Source organism: Monodon monoceros, unplaced genomic scaffold (genome assembly GCF_005190385.1).
Source record: "Monodon monoceros isolate NGI ecotype Baffin Bay Population unplaced genomic scaffold, NGI_Narwhal_1 Super_Scaffold_16, whole genome shotgun sequence".
Lineage (NCBI taxonomy): Eukaryota > Metazoa > Chordata > Mammalia > Artiodactyla > Monodontidae > Monodon > Monodon monoceros.
This window is the reverse complement of record NW_021703772.1, coordinates 89046149-89065569: the sequence shown is the minus strand read 5'-3', so window position 1 is coordinate 89065569 and position 19421 is coordinate 89046149. Positions and strand designations below refer to the sequence as shown.

Here is a 19421-nt window from a genome sequence, read left to right as displayed (position 1 = left end):
TATAGTTCCTTTCACCTAGCAGTCCAGAAACTAGGATCCTATAACTATTTTGTAAATAAATGATTTCAAGAATGCAGTCTTCACTTCTCCAACTACATGTATTAATGTCATTTCAGGTTAATATGATTTCAACAAATCAATAATTCTTGTACTATTATTGAGCTTCTAACCATATCCCTTAACAGCAGTATTTGATATCAACTGAATTTATTCTATACAATTATGCTAAGCAGTCAAATCTGGTAAACTTTCTCAAAAATAAATTTACACTTAACCTTAAAGGAAACAAAAATGGAATGTTACTAAAAGATGTTGATGCACTTATGGAAATCATGGAAAGAATAATTACCATCAGGTTGTCTGTAAGAATGATACACCTGGATATCTGTGATGGCATGCCATGAGTTAATCAGTGAGAGTCTGTCTGCTCCCGAGGTTTTATGGGCACGGCTGAGTGACTTGGTTTTCCCATCAGTCCAGTAGATGTAGTCTTCAAACAATGTTAGTGCAATCACCCCTGGAATATCTTGATTAGGGACTGTAATAGGAGATGGTAAGATCAATGTTCAGTCTTGGAAGACTGCCAGTTAAAATATTCAATACTACATGGGCTGACAGATACAACTGCTACATAACTTCGTGTGAATAATTGCTGTGACAACCTGTCAGGCCGGCAAGGTTCTTTATTACCAGTTAAGAGAATGCAGGATCTGGCACAGGAGGTTGCTTTGCTCAGATTTAGATTGGTTCAACCACTGGGAAGAAAATGAATTCAACCCTGCTTACAAGTAATGGCTGCTTCACCAGAAACAAATAACATCCAACATTTAAAACTTATATATATATGTATATCTCCATCAGTTGTTTCTAACTTATATCCTCCTTAAATCCACAGGTCATTGTACTGCTTTCTCCCACTTTTAAATGGATTAAATTATATATCCAGGATGAAATGTCTATCTACCTGGAGATAGAGTGACTATGACTACTATTAACCATTTTAGTCACTGAGATCTTATGAGTATTTTTGCTTGCAAAATAAGCTGGGATAGGGATGGAGAAATATATAAATGTGACAAATAACAATGCATCATGCAGACTTAACAATTATAAAACTGCTTTGTTGCAGATTAAAATTGTTTTATAATTATACATTCATTAGAGGATTGGGTTTAAATGTAAACAGTAGATTGAGCTTCACAAACGTAAATTTTTCTTTCAAGAGATTCCAGGGTCCTATCTGGCAAATAAGATGTAATAAATTTGTTTGGTGGTTTGGAGTTAAATAATTTTAAAATGTGATAGAGGGTTCTTCAATTTTTAAAAAAAAAAGCCATAAATAAAGAAAATTGAAATTCCCTAATTTGCACAAACATTCCAATATATTTCTCTATATAAATTTTTAGATCTACTTTTAAAAATTCTGCAAAATGTTCGTTAATGAGAAAAGGTACTATAATTCAGGTAATATGTACTTTTTTATATATTAGAACATAATGACAGAATTTATGTTTGGCATATTCCTCATTCAGCAGTAACTGGAAAACTATCAAAATTTAAAATATAATTCACTTTTTCTAGGGAGGTTTACAGCCTTATTTTTAAGATGCTGGGTAAATTTATATTGTTAACTAGAAGTAGAAATTTTAAATCTACCAATTTGTTATTTTTACTCAGATGGGCCAAATGTGATCAGAGAATTCACTATGACTCAGAAAATACAGAAATAAAAGAGTTAAGACTCCTTCAAATGGGTGACACTTTAAGCCACTGACTACTATAAATAATGTAGTGTCTAGCCAGAAATCCATCTCAGAAGAGATACTATGCATATGAAGGATATAAAAAAATCAAGAAAAATCCAGATGTGCACACTTTTGATGCAGATATTCAAACTGAATTATCCGTGTAATTCCCAGACATGGAGCCCATTGCCACAATGATAAGTAGAATTGAATAAAGAAAGATGAAAAGTAGGACATTTTACCAGAATGAATCATGTCTGAGTTATTTATGCAAACTATGCCCACTCTCCCCCTTTGACTATATAAATTCATTCCAGAAAGATAAACAAATGTGGCAAAATGTTAACAATTGGGTGACTCTTGGTAATAGGTGATCATTACAGCAATCTTTCAACATGTGTGTATGTTTGAAACTTTTCAAAATAAAATAAAAATCCTCAGAAAAAATTGAAAGTCTCAGAAACATTCAAGTCAGATTTCCTTAGATGTCAAGCAAGTAATTACATCATTAAATAGGGATTCAAAAATTAATCATCACTTTAAAATAATGTCAGTCCATCAGAGATTCAATTAGCTTCTGTACAAAAAGTGAAGTTATTGTAAGAACTTGCCTATTAGCATCTCAAAAATAGCACAGTCTGTTGAACTATTCAATAACTAGAGCTGACATTTATTCAGCCCATGGGTGCCAGAAAGTAGGCCCTTGGCTCTAATGGGTGGGGGAGGCCATTCTGGTCCCAGAAGGAAGAATTATCAGGCCCACATATCGATAGATCTGAGATTGAGAAACCCCATAGTAACATATCAACTTTGTACACCTATTTAATTTAATACTCAAAACAACTCTATCATGAAACAGTTGACCTCACTTTCAGATAAGAAAACTAAGATTTGGAAAACAAGTAATTTGACCAGAGAGGACGGAGAAAACTATGAAGATGCTGGTATTTGAATCTAAATCGGATTTGCTGGCTGCTGAGTTCTTTGCCACTTTACCTACTAGCCTTTAAGAAAGCCATCCTAGTAAGGTAAAGTGTGGTTATGGACTGAATTGTGTCCCCTTAAAATTCATATGTTGAAGCCCTAGACCCCAATATATCTGTATTTAAAGATAGGGCCTTTAAAGAAGTAAGTAAGATTAAATTAAGGTCTTCAGAGTGGGACCTTAATCCAATATAACTTCTCTTACAAGAAGAGAGGGACACCAGGGGTGTGCACATACAGAGAAATGGCCAGGTGAAGGCACAGCAAGAAGACAGCTATCTACAATCCAAAGGGAGAGGCCTCAGGCGAAACCAAACCTGCAAACATCTTGATCTGGGACTTCCAGCTTCCAGGACTAAGAAAATACATTTCGGTTGCTTAATCCTCCAAGTTTGTGGTAGCCTTAGCAAACTAATACAAGTATATAAAACAATGGGACTAATTTCATAAGCTCCATGTGAAAATCATTTTATTTAATTACTTGAATGAAATTATACTGTATATGATTTTCAGACATGAGACAATTTAAGCACAGGGCAAGTTTGCTATCTCTAAGTTTGTAGTGATTGGTCACCAGAAACCCTCTGTTATCAGGTAATCAATATAAGTGTATAGAGATCAGAAAAATGAACTCTTACTTTTGGCACATAGCTGGATGTACAAAGAATGTAGAAAAGTCAGGTTAAAGTGAAGAAAAGTAGTCCATTTTCCCAGGAATTGAATCTGTTTGATTCAATTCCTTATTTGATACTGACAAAGAAAAACAGGACTAACACTAGGATCTTTATACAAGCCTATTCCAAGCCCATTCATTTGGTAAACATACTTATTTCCCAAACAGCAAGCATCAAACACAACCACCAGAGTATTCCTTCTAGAGAAAAGAAATGAAGTAAAAACACCAACTATGTTAACCAAAAGAAATCTAGTCTCATACATCTGTAACACTATAGTGGCTCCAACAAGCTACTCTCTAAGAGGTAGTGACGTGTTCCCTAACATCACGACCAATGCCAATAAAAATCAAGTAAAATGAAAGAGAGCAAAACAAACAAACAAGAATCTTTACATATTGCCTTTTCTGGGGTTTGACTCATAACTTGGCAGTATGCCTCATTTCCTCTTTAGGACCCAAAATCTCCTTATGAGAGTTATTTGACTATCTGCTTAAGTTTCTGTGAAAAAACGGCTATATGGTAACTGACAAATGATAAGTATAAATGAATGGGTGCTGTGTTTGTTTTTCCATCAACACAAAGAGTTCAACCTACATTGGGAGTAAATGAGATGTTCCAAGCCAAAACATTATATATTTTGGTATGGGAAACGTTCCTGATTCAGAATGAGAGAAATAAACTTGCTTACTTTTGGTTGTATCTCTATTTATATACTTATTTTCACCTTATAGATATGTGTATATATGTACATCTATATGTGTGTATATATACACGTGTGCGTGTATTAGGTATGTGTGCATATGTAACATATCTGTAATATATATGCATAATATATACATACATATATTATATATACATACATGTATTATATATACATACATGTATTACAGAGCAACAAAAAAGATTAATCTTGTGATGTAATTTGGCAGTTAGTGGAGCTGACAAAATAGACAAAATATATATAAAATATAAACATGAAATGTGATGGTATATGTGAGAAATATTTAACACAAATTCTTACAAAGACATGGTTGAGTTTATGGAAAAAGCAGTCAATGTTTTCTCAGAATAACGGTTATCCTTTTTTAAGAGGAAAATAATATGTCCCCCTGTTATACATAAGACTGCTTTTGTTTGATTGAAAGAAAAATGCAAAAAATAAATGTAGGGAAACTTTCGTTTTACAGGTATTCAGCAGACGTACAAAAACGACACTAAAAACAGAACAGTTGTGTGGGCTGCAGTTTAACAGGTACTTATTATATATTTAAAAGCTATTTTAAAGCTGCTTTCTGTAGTTAGGCCTCTATTCTGTACAACAGCGGTATTTATTGTACTGTTTCCAGCACTCCACTCAAGCACTAGGCTCCTAACTTTTATTTCATAGACTATATGTATCAGAAGAAAGGAGTTGATATTTGGCAAAAAATAAATCGAAGAAATACTCTTTGTGGAGTTTTTCTCTTTTAGTCAAGTAGGTTGCTACCCTGGTAAGGTTCCTAGTAATTATGATAAATAGAAAAAGTGGAAATCCAGAATATGCTTTCAGCTTAACTGTTGCCTCACAGTTAGAGATACTCTATTACGAAACTCTTGATTATTCATTTTTGGGAATATCATTTATCATGCTAAACAAGTATATTCCTGGAAAATACCAATCTAATTGTATATTTGGGACTAACCTAGTTTAAATACTTAAGAACAGAATGCACCAATGACATAGTACTCATCTCTTGTTGAGTTAAAATCTTATAGTTGGTGTTTTGGGTAAGATATTACATTGGGATAATGGCAGATTCAACATAGCTTTGCCCAGTGGGTTAGTACTTAAATAGAAATTTTACTACTAATGCCATATTTTTTTCTGATTTTTCTCGAAGATTTACTTCAAGGATGTAAATGTCATTTTAAAATATTATATGGAACAATTTTTAATTTTGTTATTTTAAAATTATTATAAATATTTTCAAAGGAAGAATAAAGTTCAACCACCAAATTCAGTAGTTATTTTTATTAAGGAATCAAGATAAGAGTAACTTGAATATTGATTTTTTTTCTTTTAGTTATAAAGAATTTATGTATTGTTTGGAACACCTGAATGATCCAGTAAAGTCAACCTGACCCTCACTCTACGGCTGACTGTCTGGAAACAATCTCCTAAAACTTTAAAGTTAATAAGCATATCAAATAAAATATTAAATTCTATCATCTTTTGATTTTTAATACATTTTAAGACTCTCCCATTTTTCTTATTCTTGGTGTCATTGTCCCAAGTAGTCTCACCTTCCCTCACGCCTGAAAAATTGCAAAATTAGTCTAATTTTTCTCATTGCTTTTAAACTCTTCCAACCTTTTTTTTTTGTAACAGCCAAGCTTCCTGTAGTAAACAGAGAACATGTTTTTAAATGATAATTGAAAAGAATTTAATTGAAAGAAGTCAGTCTTATGTACGCAACTGGTTTTATTATTTTTCTCTTAATTATTTACAGAGGTGTGGCTAAGGAACCGATGATAAAGTTCTTTCCTAGATCTGATACCAGAAGCTGGTGAAAGTGTAGCTAAGGAAAAAGAGCCACCTACCAAAAGCAGATGACATTTGGCGGAGGAACTCAGCCACTGCTAAACCTCTGTAGTTGGTCATGGAGGGAAAGGGGATAAATAAATATTCTGGCCTCTTGCTTCCTCCATTGTCTAATCTCCTGCCAATGCTTCCCATGGTTTAAATCCAATCTGAGGCTGGAAGGTAAAAGAGCCGGGGTGATGCAGTCCACAGAAGTCCGCCTTCTAGCATACAGAGCATGGCAAAGAGGCAAAGATAGAATAACTAGAACTCCCTCCAGTAAATATTTCCAATATTTCTTCTATCTCGCATCTCTCTTCCTTGATCAAAAACCACCAATGGGGCTTCCCTGGTGGCGCAGTCGTTGGGAGTCCGCCTGCCGATGCAGGGGACATGGGTTCATGTCCCGGTCCGGGAGGATCCCACATGCTGCGGAATGGCTGGGCCCCTGAGCCATGGCCGCTGGGTCTGTACGTCCGGAGCTGTGCTCCGCAACGGGAGAGGCCACAACAGTGAGAGGCCCGCGTACCGCAAAAAAAAACAAAACAAAAAACCAAAAAACACCAATGACAGCCATTCCCTAGGCAGTACTGTGCAAACTATTTAGCCTGACTGAAACTTCTGTCTTCAGAAGAGAAGATCAGGATCCTCACTAATCCTATATTCTGAGAGACCTTGACACTAACAATTTTCCCTGATATCTTTCTAGAAGTCTAATTTACAACACAGTATGTAGAGAAGCCAGGAATTAAAGTAGTAGAACATGAAAACCAAAAAGGAAGATATAAAACAAAGAAAAACAATTAGCATTCAAAAAATGAGGTGAGATTAATCAAAAGCTACAAAAGGAGTGTAACATGATAAAATTAGATGATGGAAGAAAGTGATCTAACATGTCAAGAAAGTGGAAGATTCATGACAGTGGTGAGTACGTGGGTGAATAATGGTTTCTAGTTTATAGAGAGTAATGGAGAAGAGCGGGTGGAGGGGAAAATGGCCATAGTATACTAATTTCCAGAGAATGACTGCTGAGTCAGTAGCTTTAGTTACAAATGCCCCATCAAAAAGAGTATGCTTTATGTAACCTTAGTGCCAAGAACATTTGTTCTTTGTCCGTAATTGGGCATCCCCTTCAGTGTTACTGTTTGCAGAAGATTTTTTTAAAATAATTATTTCCTCAGAACCATCTACAACAGGCTACAAAATATTCCATTTAACATTTGCCTACATGAACATTTTGTCCTGCCTACTCTTTAATACAACCCTGCTTAATGGAAACAGTACTACAAATAAAATTTCAGGCATATGGACCCAAAATCCATTGTTCAAAATCAATAAAAACATTATCAAATGGTAGAAACACTAAGAATAGTCAATATCACCAAACATGATGATAAAATGTTCAAAAGTTATTTTTTCCAATAAAAAGTATGATCTTTCAAAAAGTTCATCCATCACTGAAAGCTTAAAGAGGAGGAAAAATAAAGGTCTTCCATTCAGCATATGTCAGAGTACATAGCAGATATGATCTGATGCTACTTGAGCGTCTATTATATGAGGCTGTCTTTGGAATACCGACACTGATCAAATGTCGAGACAAAAGTTACATGTCCTTCTTTAATGCAGTAGTTTACACTGGGACACTTAAATGTGAAACTTTTTGAAATAAATGTAATGTATGATGGCAAAATATAGAAATTATTTAGAGCTCTTCTTTAAATTAAAGCCATTATTAAAAGACAGAAGGCATCCTTTGCCTACCCTTTTCTGGTATTCCTTGCCTTTTTTTGTCTACCTTGTCACCTCAAATCATATACACTCTCTACATAGATTAGGAATATTCAACTTCATATAATTTAATCCCTTCCCTTCCCTCACATATCTTTAAATTATTCATAATATAAGGTCATATATGGCCACTTTCATATTTAATATCTAAAAAGAGTATTTCTGCTAATGAATAGCAGTATTTATAAGTTTACAATGTAAATTATAGTTCATTTACTTTGAAAACTAAACTGTGCCTATAAATATCGTCTCTTGATGATGACACTGCTCTTCAATCTCTGAAGTAAACAAAACAACACTGTTTCATGCACTTAGTAAAGATATATTCCAGTTGCTTTGAAACTCTCTGGACTTTTCTACTGGTGATACAAACCTTCATAGATACTTGGAAATGTACTTTCAAAGCTGACCATCAGTACTAAATATAAGTTATGACATTCTACATACATATGCATTAGGAATGTGTTTGTTAGAGCGTCCTAATGAAAGCCGAAGACTTTGAAAAGCCCTTTGCCTTTGGAACAGATATCAAGTAGAGCCATTTACATGAATTTAGTATCTGGTTGTCCCACATTCCTATAATTATAAATATGCTTCTAGAATAAAAACAAAAGAGTGTAACATATTACAAGCATTTTCAAACGTGTTCTAGTGGTCCTAGGAATAACTAGGGATAAGTGAGTGAATTGAATGAACAGTCCTCCTCTCCCCCAGTTCCAACCTCAGTCAATTCCTTTAAGAAATGTTAAAAAATCACTGATTGATTAGAAGTCCTATTTTGTGGGTAAGAACTTTGAACTATAGTGTGGCAAAGCAACTTGCCTAAATTAGAGAGTAACCTAACCAAAAACTAAAGCTAGTAATTCCCAATGCTGCACCATGTCATATTTGGGACGGATAACACTGTTGAAAGTGGCTGAAAACTCATATAGGGTAATTCTTTAAATTTATATTTTAAAAAGTATATGGAACGCATGTGACATTTGCAAAATAATAACCTGTTTAGACATATACATAATTTAACGTAACATGTTCTATTCAAGGGACAAAAATAAAAGATATGATTGACACTGAAATTCTAAAACTTTTCAGAAATGGCAGTTAATTTCAATTTATTTGACTGGTTCAGGAACACTTCTATAGGAACTGAATTTTATTTTGCTCCCTTCCATTAACTTTTATTGTATTGTAAACAGCAGCACATCAGCACCATTGGCATAAAATAGCCTGTGAAGTCAACTGTTTGTAACGGACTGTGAATGATAGGAAATTTTTTTTCAAAAGTACTAAAATGCAATATCTTACCAAGAAAGAAACACTCTAGAATATTGTAAAATTGGATGGTGGTGTTTATTAGATTCTCTCTCTTTTTTCAGTGGGCTTTGGTGGATATTTACATTTTCTAAAGACCTAAATGCAACAGCTACTGACTTTCAGGATACAGGAGCACAAAGTACTCCCTTTGTCTTTTTCAGTGTTTTTCCCCCTTAGAACAAAACCCGCTAAATATATCTTTGCTATTTCACCAGTAGCACACTGAGATCTGGATTCTTTTCCCAACATTGATTAGATGATCACTGCATGGGTTATGATTTGGATTTTAAATCCAAGCACAGAACTGCCTCCTCACAACACAAACTAGATTCCCAGAGCAATAAACAAACTAAAGTGTTGGACTGTCAATCCAATACTGACACTTCAATATGAGTATCTTCAGGTCTAGGAGTATAGAAACAAATGAAGAGTCATAGTCAACATAATAGCATGAAACTTTAAAGAATTTTTCCACAAAATAAAAGTTCAGTGATAAGCTATAGTTTAGAATCATACCCAATGATTACTTTTCTGAGAAATTAGCAGTTATGGATGTATATTTTTCCAGTGTGCTGGATAAAATATGTACATAGCCGACTGATTTAACACAAGGTTAAATCATTCAGTGACTCGAAGAATATTCTGAAAAAAAAAAGTACTAGAAGAAATAAATTTTAAAACTCAAGGTCAAGCAATGTTTTTCTTAGCTCACCCTTTTGTTATTACAGTTTACACAGTATTTTCAGTCTTTTTGTCAAAAACCTACCTCTCTATCTCAAGTTCAATGGCAACTCACAAAAAAAATGAGGAAAAATAAATCTGAATGTATGTGCTTTGATACAAACAGTCAGAATGAAATTGTGATCTAAATATAATTTTCTGGTATTTAATTTTCTTTTCATTAAATGGAAAACAAAATCTCTAAGTTAAGCAAGATATGCAGAGTTAGGGCTGAAATTTTTCTCAGAAATGTCTATAAAATGTAACCTATTTTATAAACATTTCATTAGAGAAGGCTATACTTTCAGGATGCATAAAATTAATAACAAAGGATCTTTGCTGTGTTCAAATTTCAGGAATTCTGTGACATAAATTTTCAAATAAGATTAGAAGTTTTCCCATAGGCAGGAGATAAAGTTAGTTTGGAAAGAGCAAACAGAAATATCAAAATGTCCCACTAAAGCAAGGAGTACATTTTTAAGCAACATGATTGTTCTCTTCACACCTTCAAATAAACAAACACACACAAAAACTGGATTTAATGAGCTATACTCTTTTATTTACAGTAATTATGTTCTAATGGCTTAAGTTTTTATTTATTTCTCATATATTTTGCAATTTATCTATGTCTACTATGTACATTAATCTGAAAAAATTCAAGTATGGATATACCTTTATATATATAGGTGTGTGTTTATGCTATAACTGTTGCTATTAGAAACTATAACAAGCAGACAGAAAAATCTTCAGTTAGTCATCTTTTCAAAAACAAGGGGACCTTGTGGAGAATGAACAGGCTTTGGAACCAGTTAGATCTGGGTTCAAATTCTAACTATGAGCTATTTGACTTTGGACAAATTATCTTTAAACTTATTTCCTTGTTGCAAAATGGCTTTAATGACACATCTCATAGTGTTCACTGATGGAATGGCTAAAAAAGCATGTATTGCATCAAGTAGTTTCTTGAACACAGTAGGCTTCTAATAAAAGTATGAGTTTATAAGGGGATGGTTCCAGTTCTTGGAACCACAGTATTAAGCTAAGAAAATTTCCACTGAAAGCCAATAATAATAATAAATCATACATGCAAAACATCTAATACAACATCATGCTCAAGAACATATGTTTTCTTATTGATTTGGTAAGTTCACAAGTACTCAACTTTAAAAGATATTAATAACTTTTGCAGTAATAATCAGGGAGAACTGAGGACTGGATAGGTGATTTGAGATTTTAACTAAGGAAATAAATCTGGTTATTACAGATTTTCAACCCCTCACAGGCTTAAATTGGAGACTAACCTGAAATTAAAACTTTGGGATTTGGCAAAAATTCTAAAGTGATCCACCTAACTGGGAGACTTAGAATTTTAGTTCTGGAATTCCCCTTTGATGCCATTTTTTCCAATACCCTTATTTCTATGGATGAGGCAACTGAGACCCAGTGAAGCTACACATACATTTCAGGGTGAAAAAGCTTTCTAACAGTGGATCCCACCCCAACCCACCCTCATCCTTAGGTTCCCCAAGCTTCTTTTAAGATGCTAAGGGTTTTCTTTCTCCAGTCTGAGAAGATCCTTTTACTCAAAGATTTGTGCTCCAACAAAGTTTTAGAACTTCTTATCCAACATCAAAGCCTAAAATTCTCTGAGGAGGACTGTGGTTTGGGGGTGGTAAGAAATCAGTCCCAAAAATATAGGCCTACAAGAAGAATATTATTATTTTGAATCATTGTGTTTAGAATATATTTAGAATCATTCTGTTTCTGTATAAAGACAGATTTAAACTTAAAAACTGAGCATTTCAATCTGCAGAACACTTTGAAATGCCAAGTTTCTCACTGGACCTATTTTATATCTCAAGGAATAGTAGGAGGAGAGAGATTCACTCATTTGCAATCTTTCTTCTAGGTAAATTATCAGGTATTCAGAAAGGCTTTTTAGGTAAATATATGATAAAGAATGTTTAACCATATCCTTAGAATTTCTTTGATGTTGACCCTTTTGTTAAATAAATGTACCTCTCATCAAGACAGAGCTTTTCAAGAAGAATCTCTAAGTTATGCTTAGTTTAGTACTTTTTATTTCTTTAAAAAATGTACAAATATATTTGAAATTCATAAGTTATCCAAACTGTGAGTTATTTCCCCCTGGCTAAGTACATAATAATATAAATCATTCACTTAATATTTGCAGCTCAACCACCAATATTTCTGCTGTTTTAAGTTTACAGATCTTTCCTCTTTATTCTGCTAAATAACTATTGAATGTAACACTTTATCCCCATTCCCACAGCTATAATCAATTCAAGTGTTTTCTCCTAAAATATTTTAACAGCCTCTAAATTGGTTGCCCTTCCAGGGTCTTTCATTTTCCATGCTGTTGTCAAATCTAATAACAGCACTCTATCAACTAAATGCCATCGATGTCTCCCTATGACCTATATGATAAATTCCAAATTACTTAACATACAAGGCCTGTCACAATCTGGCCCCAATTTGCCCTTGTTCATCTAGTGTCATTATCTTCCTCTTACACAACTTCCAGTTTACAAATTGTGTAAACCCCATACTGTTTCAAGACTCTATTACATTTTTGCACATGCTGTTCCCTCTGTGTGATGAATCCTTCCTTCATTTCCCCATATGGAGAGCTTGTCCTACATCTTTCAGATTTTTCAAAGATCCCATCACTTCACCAAACACTTCCCTAAACCAGCCTGCATTTTGGCAATACTGTACATATACTGCTAACATCAATCTAATTTATGTTTTTACCTTCATATCAGTCTCTTCCCCCCACTAAACTATAGGTGCTTTGGAGGCAGGGACTTATTCAGCTTTGTAACTCCAGGGCCTCACATAATGCATGGCACAGAAAGAGACAACAGTAAATGTTTGTTGAATGAATGAAGAAATGAATGGGAAGATCTAAAAAAAAAGAAATCAGAGAAATTTAAAAAATAAACAATGAAACTGTGATTTAACTGTCTCTCTCAGTTATCCAGTAGTATGCATACTATTCTACAGTATTATTATATCATATTATCATATAATTATTGGAGTAAAAACCAGTAGAATAATATACACAGGCATTAGGGAAAGATTCATGTAACTAAGATTGCACCTAAATGTTCCCAAGATAGCAAATTGACTAATTCTCTTTTTTTTAAATTTTACGATGTGGTGCTTGGACTTGTTAAGAAGGTGGGTTGGGGTAGAAGAGGTAGCAGAGAAAGACGGATGTAAATTCTCAAGCAATTTTCCAGTTACATGGTCCTCAGAGGTAATCTGATCTATCGCTTAGGCACAGAATTCAGATCTTTTAGAAATTCTTAGGCTGGGCAAGTAATAAAATAATGCTTCATTTATGGAAATGCTGTATGGTTTAAACCACAACATGTTTGGGGGAAAAAACCTTCTAAACTGTAAAGTGATACTCATGGTTTAGTTTTTCCTCCATTATTAAACTTTGACTTATTAAAAGAAAAACGTAATTCTGAAATTTTCATACACCCTTTATACTCTCAGATTACTTTGTCACGACTGGCATATCCCATTCTTTTGATGAGCTCTGGCTCTAGTTTTAATAAAAAGAATAAATGAGAACAATAATACTAGTCTGGTTAAGAGAGAAGAGAGGTCAGTGGCCAAACTAATACAAAAGTTACTAATGTTATAATAGTCTCATTTTCCACCTCCAAATATGCAACTAGAAAACCACAGCTTTTTTTATGTCTTTATGGGGACAATGCAAGGAGTAAAAAAATCCTATTCCTCTTTACAGACATTGCAAATGAATGACTCTTTTTTCATTGGTTGTGAAATTGGCATAAGTCAGGCTGTGTACAGTTAGTAGCTCATTAGTAACTACTAGGTAATTACTGGCTTGCATTCAGATATTGACAGATGCCTAATAAGACACTTAGTGAATTTTTCATTAGTCTTTCTGAAAAAGACTTCAGGGGAAAATATTTCTGAAGGCAGGAACTCTTTTACTTTCCTTTTCTCCCCCCTTGAGCCTTGAAGTATTTTCAAAAATCAGATTTTTAAATGTTAATAACATCATACCTGAATATCTTTCAGCCAAATATTTTACTCTTCAGTAAATTTAGTTTCACTTCTCCTTGCTATCTATGTCCATCTACCAAAAGTCATCACCAGTACTGTGATTGAAAGACACTTAATTTACATGCATTCAATTTTGTATTAAGTTTTCAAAGCATTAGTCATCCACATATCTGACATAATTTTAAAATAATGGGGAGGGGATGGAATCAATAGTTTCTAATAGACATTTTTAACTAGTTTTTGTTATTCAAACAAAAGGCTCAAACAAAAATAGGTAAATATTTGATGCTAGAATATATTTTAAATATTTACCTATCTAACCAAAAATTGTTTAAATTTTATTGTACAGTGAAATTTTAGCACAAAGTAATACATTCACAACAACTTAGCATGCTAAAAATACATGCTAAAAATGGTTATGTGGGGAAAATACTGATTGCTACAATAAAACTCAATTATATCATCTACAAAAGTTGCAGAACATTTCATTATTGATTCTTCAAAGGAGATATAACTGCTGAATGCTAAGTGTAATTTTAATTTGACAACATTGCTTTTGCTGTAATTAAAACCCTAAAGTGATCTTTAAATAACTCTTCATTCCAATTGCATCCTGATGAGTTTCTTTATAATTGGAATGCCAACACCTAAATAAGCGACTCATCCGACACTTGTCATACTTCACTGTTCCCACCCTTAAAAAAGCACCTCTAAAAGCTTTCTGTTGGCATTTTTAGTTAGACATATTTATTTAAACAACTGAGAGAAACTTGGGCAGAGTTAAGGAGTGATGTGACTTCAGTGATGTATACCTCCTTTATTATTTATTTTTTAAATTTATTTTTATTAAGGTATACTTGATTTACAATATTATGTTAGTTTCAGGTGTACAACACAGTGATTCAATAGTTTAATAGATTATACTCCATTTAAAATTGTTATAAAATTTTGACTATATTCCCTGTGCTGTAAAAATATATCCTTGTAGCTGTTTTATTTTATACATAGGAGTTTGTAACTCTTAATCCCCTAATTCCACTTGCCCCTTCCCACTGTTAGTTTTTAATTTTTTAAAATTCAGTGGCTTCATTCTTCTCTACACTGGTATACATTTGAAGGGCTTCACCTGACAGGATTAAATTATCAATAATTCTCTCTTCCTTGTCATTTCACCTCTTTCCTTCTTCCAGGGGTTTTGATCTAAGCTTACTGCCAGAGAAGAAAGCAATCTCCTAAGCTAAGCCATACAAATGTATGGCTTTACTTGGGATCTCTCAGTGAAACTTTACAGTCTCTCAGTACTTTACAAGATATTTGAAGATGAAAACACCTAATAACAAAGGTGACATTAGGTCACTACAGATTAATAAAAATTTGTTCCTCTTCTTCATTCTGGGAAAAACCTAATCTTTAAAAAGCTACCTGCATCTAAAATATTTTGAGTGTTCATGAATTGTTTGTGGTTTCTGTTGTATTCATGTCATCTTCACCTGGATCCCATTCTTTTTTATTATGTCCTTCTCCTTTGCTGTTGTTAATTCCCTCATCCTCAGCTATTTTTTCCTCTAAGACTTTTTGCCCATCCCTAATTCTAGCATTACCTCCCCCATATCAAATTGCTTCCTTCATTTGCTTTATATTTAGAGTCTTATAATCTACTCAGATTTATAAAAAATAGAAAAATAAAGTACCTATAGAATTTATATTCAAATAATTTCCTAAACGTTACTCTAATTTGAAAGCTGTTTTTCATGTTACTTTTTGTTGATGCTGTTGATTACATAACAATAAATTTAATCATGTATGTAGTCTAACTGATAACTTTTAAATATTACTTCACTGTCTTTAAAGAATTATACTTTCACTTAGTATTTAAAAAAAGAAACCTATCAAATTGCAATAATAACCTTATTTTTATAAGCAAGTATTCTGTTTCAGTTCAATTAGGATATATGTATATATTAACTTATAAAAATATCATTCATTTACTATAAAAACTATTTAGAAAAGCACAATTAGAGAAAACATTGACAATGTCAAAGTGCTTTTTATGTATGACTATAGAAGGTCTGAATAAATATATCTAATTCTTATTTACCAATATTGTCACAAACGAATATAATAATGTAATCTTAAATTAAGAAATGCATTTGATGAAAGTATATAAAATAAATAAATAAATATATATATATATATTTTTTCTAAATGAGTATTTTATGCACTGGTGAAATACTGAATCATTTGTGCTATGGGACCAACCTTTGTGTCTGTGAGATCCATCCATGTTGCTAAATTCAATATGATTTTCATCAGCCCAGTAGAGTCTATGGTTGACATAATCTATTGTTAGTGCCATAGGTCTAGAAATCTTGGTTTCTATGACAACACTCTGATTGGTTCCATCCATTCCAACACGTCCAATGTGAGGATACTCACAGCAGTCAATCCAATATAAATACCTAGAAAAGAAAATCAATAGCCACGTTGTTTACAGACACTCAGGGAGTAAAACATCTTACAGTATTTCTCTTATTTGCTTAGCTATTCCCAAATTAATTCTTGTATCTCTCTAAATTGCAGCTTGTAAGAAGTATACTTCAATGCAAACTTTTCTTATGCTTTTTTTTAAACATGTAGCACACTCTGAAATATCCTTATAATTTTAAACATATGTTTCCTTTAGTATATAACTCATATGTATATAACATTTCTGCAAGTGTTAACAAATAATAGATGCCCAAAACTAAAGAGGTAAACCTTCAAAATGCATCTCTAATGTTAGAGGAATAAAAGTATCTAAATATTTATTTTTCTTTTGTGTGTTACCTATGAAAAATTCAAAATGAATTACGGAGAAGAACATTATATTTTCTTGAATGTTCATTGTTCAGTGTGGTAGCCACTAGCCAATTGTGACTCTTTAAATTTAAGTTAATTAAAATCATATAAAATTAAGTAAATTCCAAAAGTGAAAAATAATTTCCTCCATTAAATCTGCAGTACTATTAACAAAGTACTGCAGATTCTTAGAGGTGAATAGTAATGTTTTTGAGGTCATTAAGTAAATTATGAATTTCAAATGGTCTGAGCTCCATGTAATAGCAAATATCTTTTGTTTGTATTCTGAACATTTTATTTGGCTAATCTTATCATCATCTTGAACCAAGATACCACGAAGAAGAGGAAGAGCATATTTCATGGAGTCCAACATCTGTTACATCACTCCCAATAAGTTCACTGAGAGTTTGAGGCCTGAAATCCTCACCCTGACACTCAGATTCTTCATTATTAGACACAGACTTTTTCAATTTACTTCCCACTATTGAAATGTATGAACTGAGGTCTAGCTGGAGTATTTATAGTCCTACATTTTCACTTTTTTGCTTTTATCGTATCATTTGCCTTGCTCCTGCCTCTTCAATACAGATATTATGATTCAGACGTTATTCATAGTGTCCCCTCTGTTCTCCACAAATTCTTCTCTGATTTGTGTCAGTTCATGTTTTTCAAGGTAGGTTACAAGATTATATATATTTAAGAAATGGTTTGTTAAGCAAAGTAAGCATCATCTTGTTAATTAGAGGATTTTTCTGAGCTTTTAATACGCTATATGATATAATGACTCTCTAAGAGGGAGCTAAAATATCCTTTTTTTATCACATAGTTTTGGGTAACTACATTTCTTTTCCTAGAGCAGTTCACAGGAAACACACTTTAGGAAACTGTGCTTTAGCACCTTCCGGTCTACAGAATTTCTTTATCACATGTATAACTGAACAACACATATATCATGCACATAGGAACCCACAAAGCAGTAATGATGTAGGTTCTCAGGCTTCAGAATCAGAGAACCTAACTCGATAAATCAGTTGGTGAAACATCTCTGATAAACCCCAAAGCCGTGCTTAAGTGGATTGAGAAACATATCTTGAAACACTGATTCACTGAGGCTATATGTGTCAGACACTGCTTAGTACTGGGAACACAGAGGTAAACAGATATGATTTTTGCCATTAAAGATCTCTCAGTGAATACAGTAGAGGTGAATGTAAAACAAATGAAAAAATTAAAGCATATTATGATAAAACTACTTTACCATGGAGGCACAAAAGAAGGAATGACAATTTTACCCAGATGGAAGAAAGCATGAAAAATCTTATCTTCATAACTACCTTATAAATTTCTTGATAACAATGATCTTTTATCTCTTTCAGAATTTAGAATAAAGTATAACTTAAAGATTTTAATGCTGCAACAGGTCTTGAAGATCATGTAGTTTCAGGCCTTCATTTCACTGACAAACTGAGACCATAAAATATTATGAGCTTTGTCCTAGTCTGTTATGATAGTGATAAAGCTGGAACAAGGGCTCAGGTCTCTAGATTTATAGACTAGCTTTTTTTAAATGTATTTTTTTATATTTAAGATAAAACTCATATTCCATTAATAATGTTGTCTAGCTTTTTTTTTTTTTCTAAGCAAAACTATGCAGAGTCTTAAAAGCAAAAAAGGCCTAAAAACAGGTTACTTGGGTTCATATTCCAGGTCCACCCATGTGAACTTGGCACTTTAGTTAGCCTCCCCTGAGCCTGGATTTACTCACATATGTTCAGAAGTGATAATAATAGTTTCTACTCACAGAGTCCTGTAAGGATTAAAAGAGAGAACACAGGGAACAAACCTGGAACATTTATGAACATGTAGTTAAGTATTCAGCAAATATTAACTATTATTATTTTACTTGCACTAGCTACACAATATATGCATTCATATTGGTTTAGTGATAACTGTCTAATAAATTACTTACTGCATCTAGATTGTATGTATGTTATTACATGATTTGCCTGGATTTTATCATGTGTGTTATTACCTGATTTGCCTATTTAAGTACCCATCAATTAGAAGAATATTATAAAAATGTTTTACTGTATTGAAGGAAAGCATAGTTTAACTGTACTCAGTATAAATGAGCCTTCATAAGCACAGAAATTACTGTGCATCTCTCCTTATGGGTAGCTAACTTGCGATGACTAAATTTCATTTCCTTTTCCATAATTAAGCCTCATTACTATACATTTAAGTTTCTCAAAAAGCCCATACTAGACATTCTGGTCATTTTAACATCTAAAATGCAACCTGCCAAATATTATCCAAGTAAAAAATTTGTTGTAAATAATTAAAGCTGAAAAATGAAAAGTTCAGTGAAAATGTCAAAAGGAGAGTCTTAAATTTCACCCATATAATATGTAATATTTACCTAAGATCACATACGAAAAATCTCAGCTCCAAATAATAGCTATTCTGTAAGTTATAACCAAGAGTAAACATATAAAAGAATGTCTTCTTGTAACCATAACAACAGGCTTTTGTGATTCCTGAGGATGTCTTTTGTTGAATCTGATACATCTTATTTCTTTAAAACAAATTAAAATAGAAGTCTGCTATCAGTTTTCACTTTTTTTTTTTCCTGAATTCAGGGAACGTATTTAGAGAAATTTCTTCCAGTTGGAATTATTTCTGATTTTGAATTATAAAATTAATTTTTAATGTTCATTCCCTGTGTGT

At 32.9% G+C, this 19421-nt stretch overlaps 1 protein-coding gene across 1 annotated transcript in view; it reads right to left on the bottom strand.

Annotated features, from left to right (window-relative positions):
• Nucleotides 1-19421, bottom strand: part of LRP1B (LDL receptor related protein 1B) — a 1820879-nt gene that overhangs the window by 213797 nt on the left and 1587661 nt on the right. Inside the window, exons 60-61 of the mRNA XM_029226108.1 lie at nucleotides 16116-16315; nucleotides 350-538 (exon numbers count right to left, since the gene is read on the bottom strand). Coding sequence (XP_029081941.1) covers nucleotides 350-538; nucleotides 16116-16315 — 389 coding nt within the window. The remainder of the gene's footprint in view (nucleotides 1-349; nucleotides 539-16115; nucleotides 16316-19421) is intronic.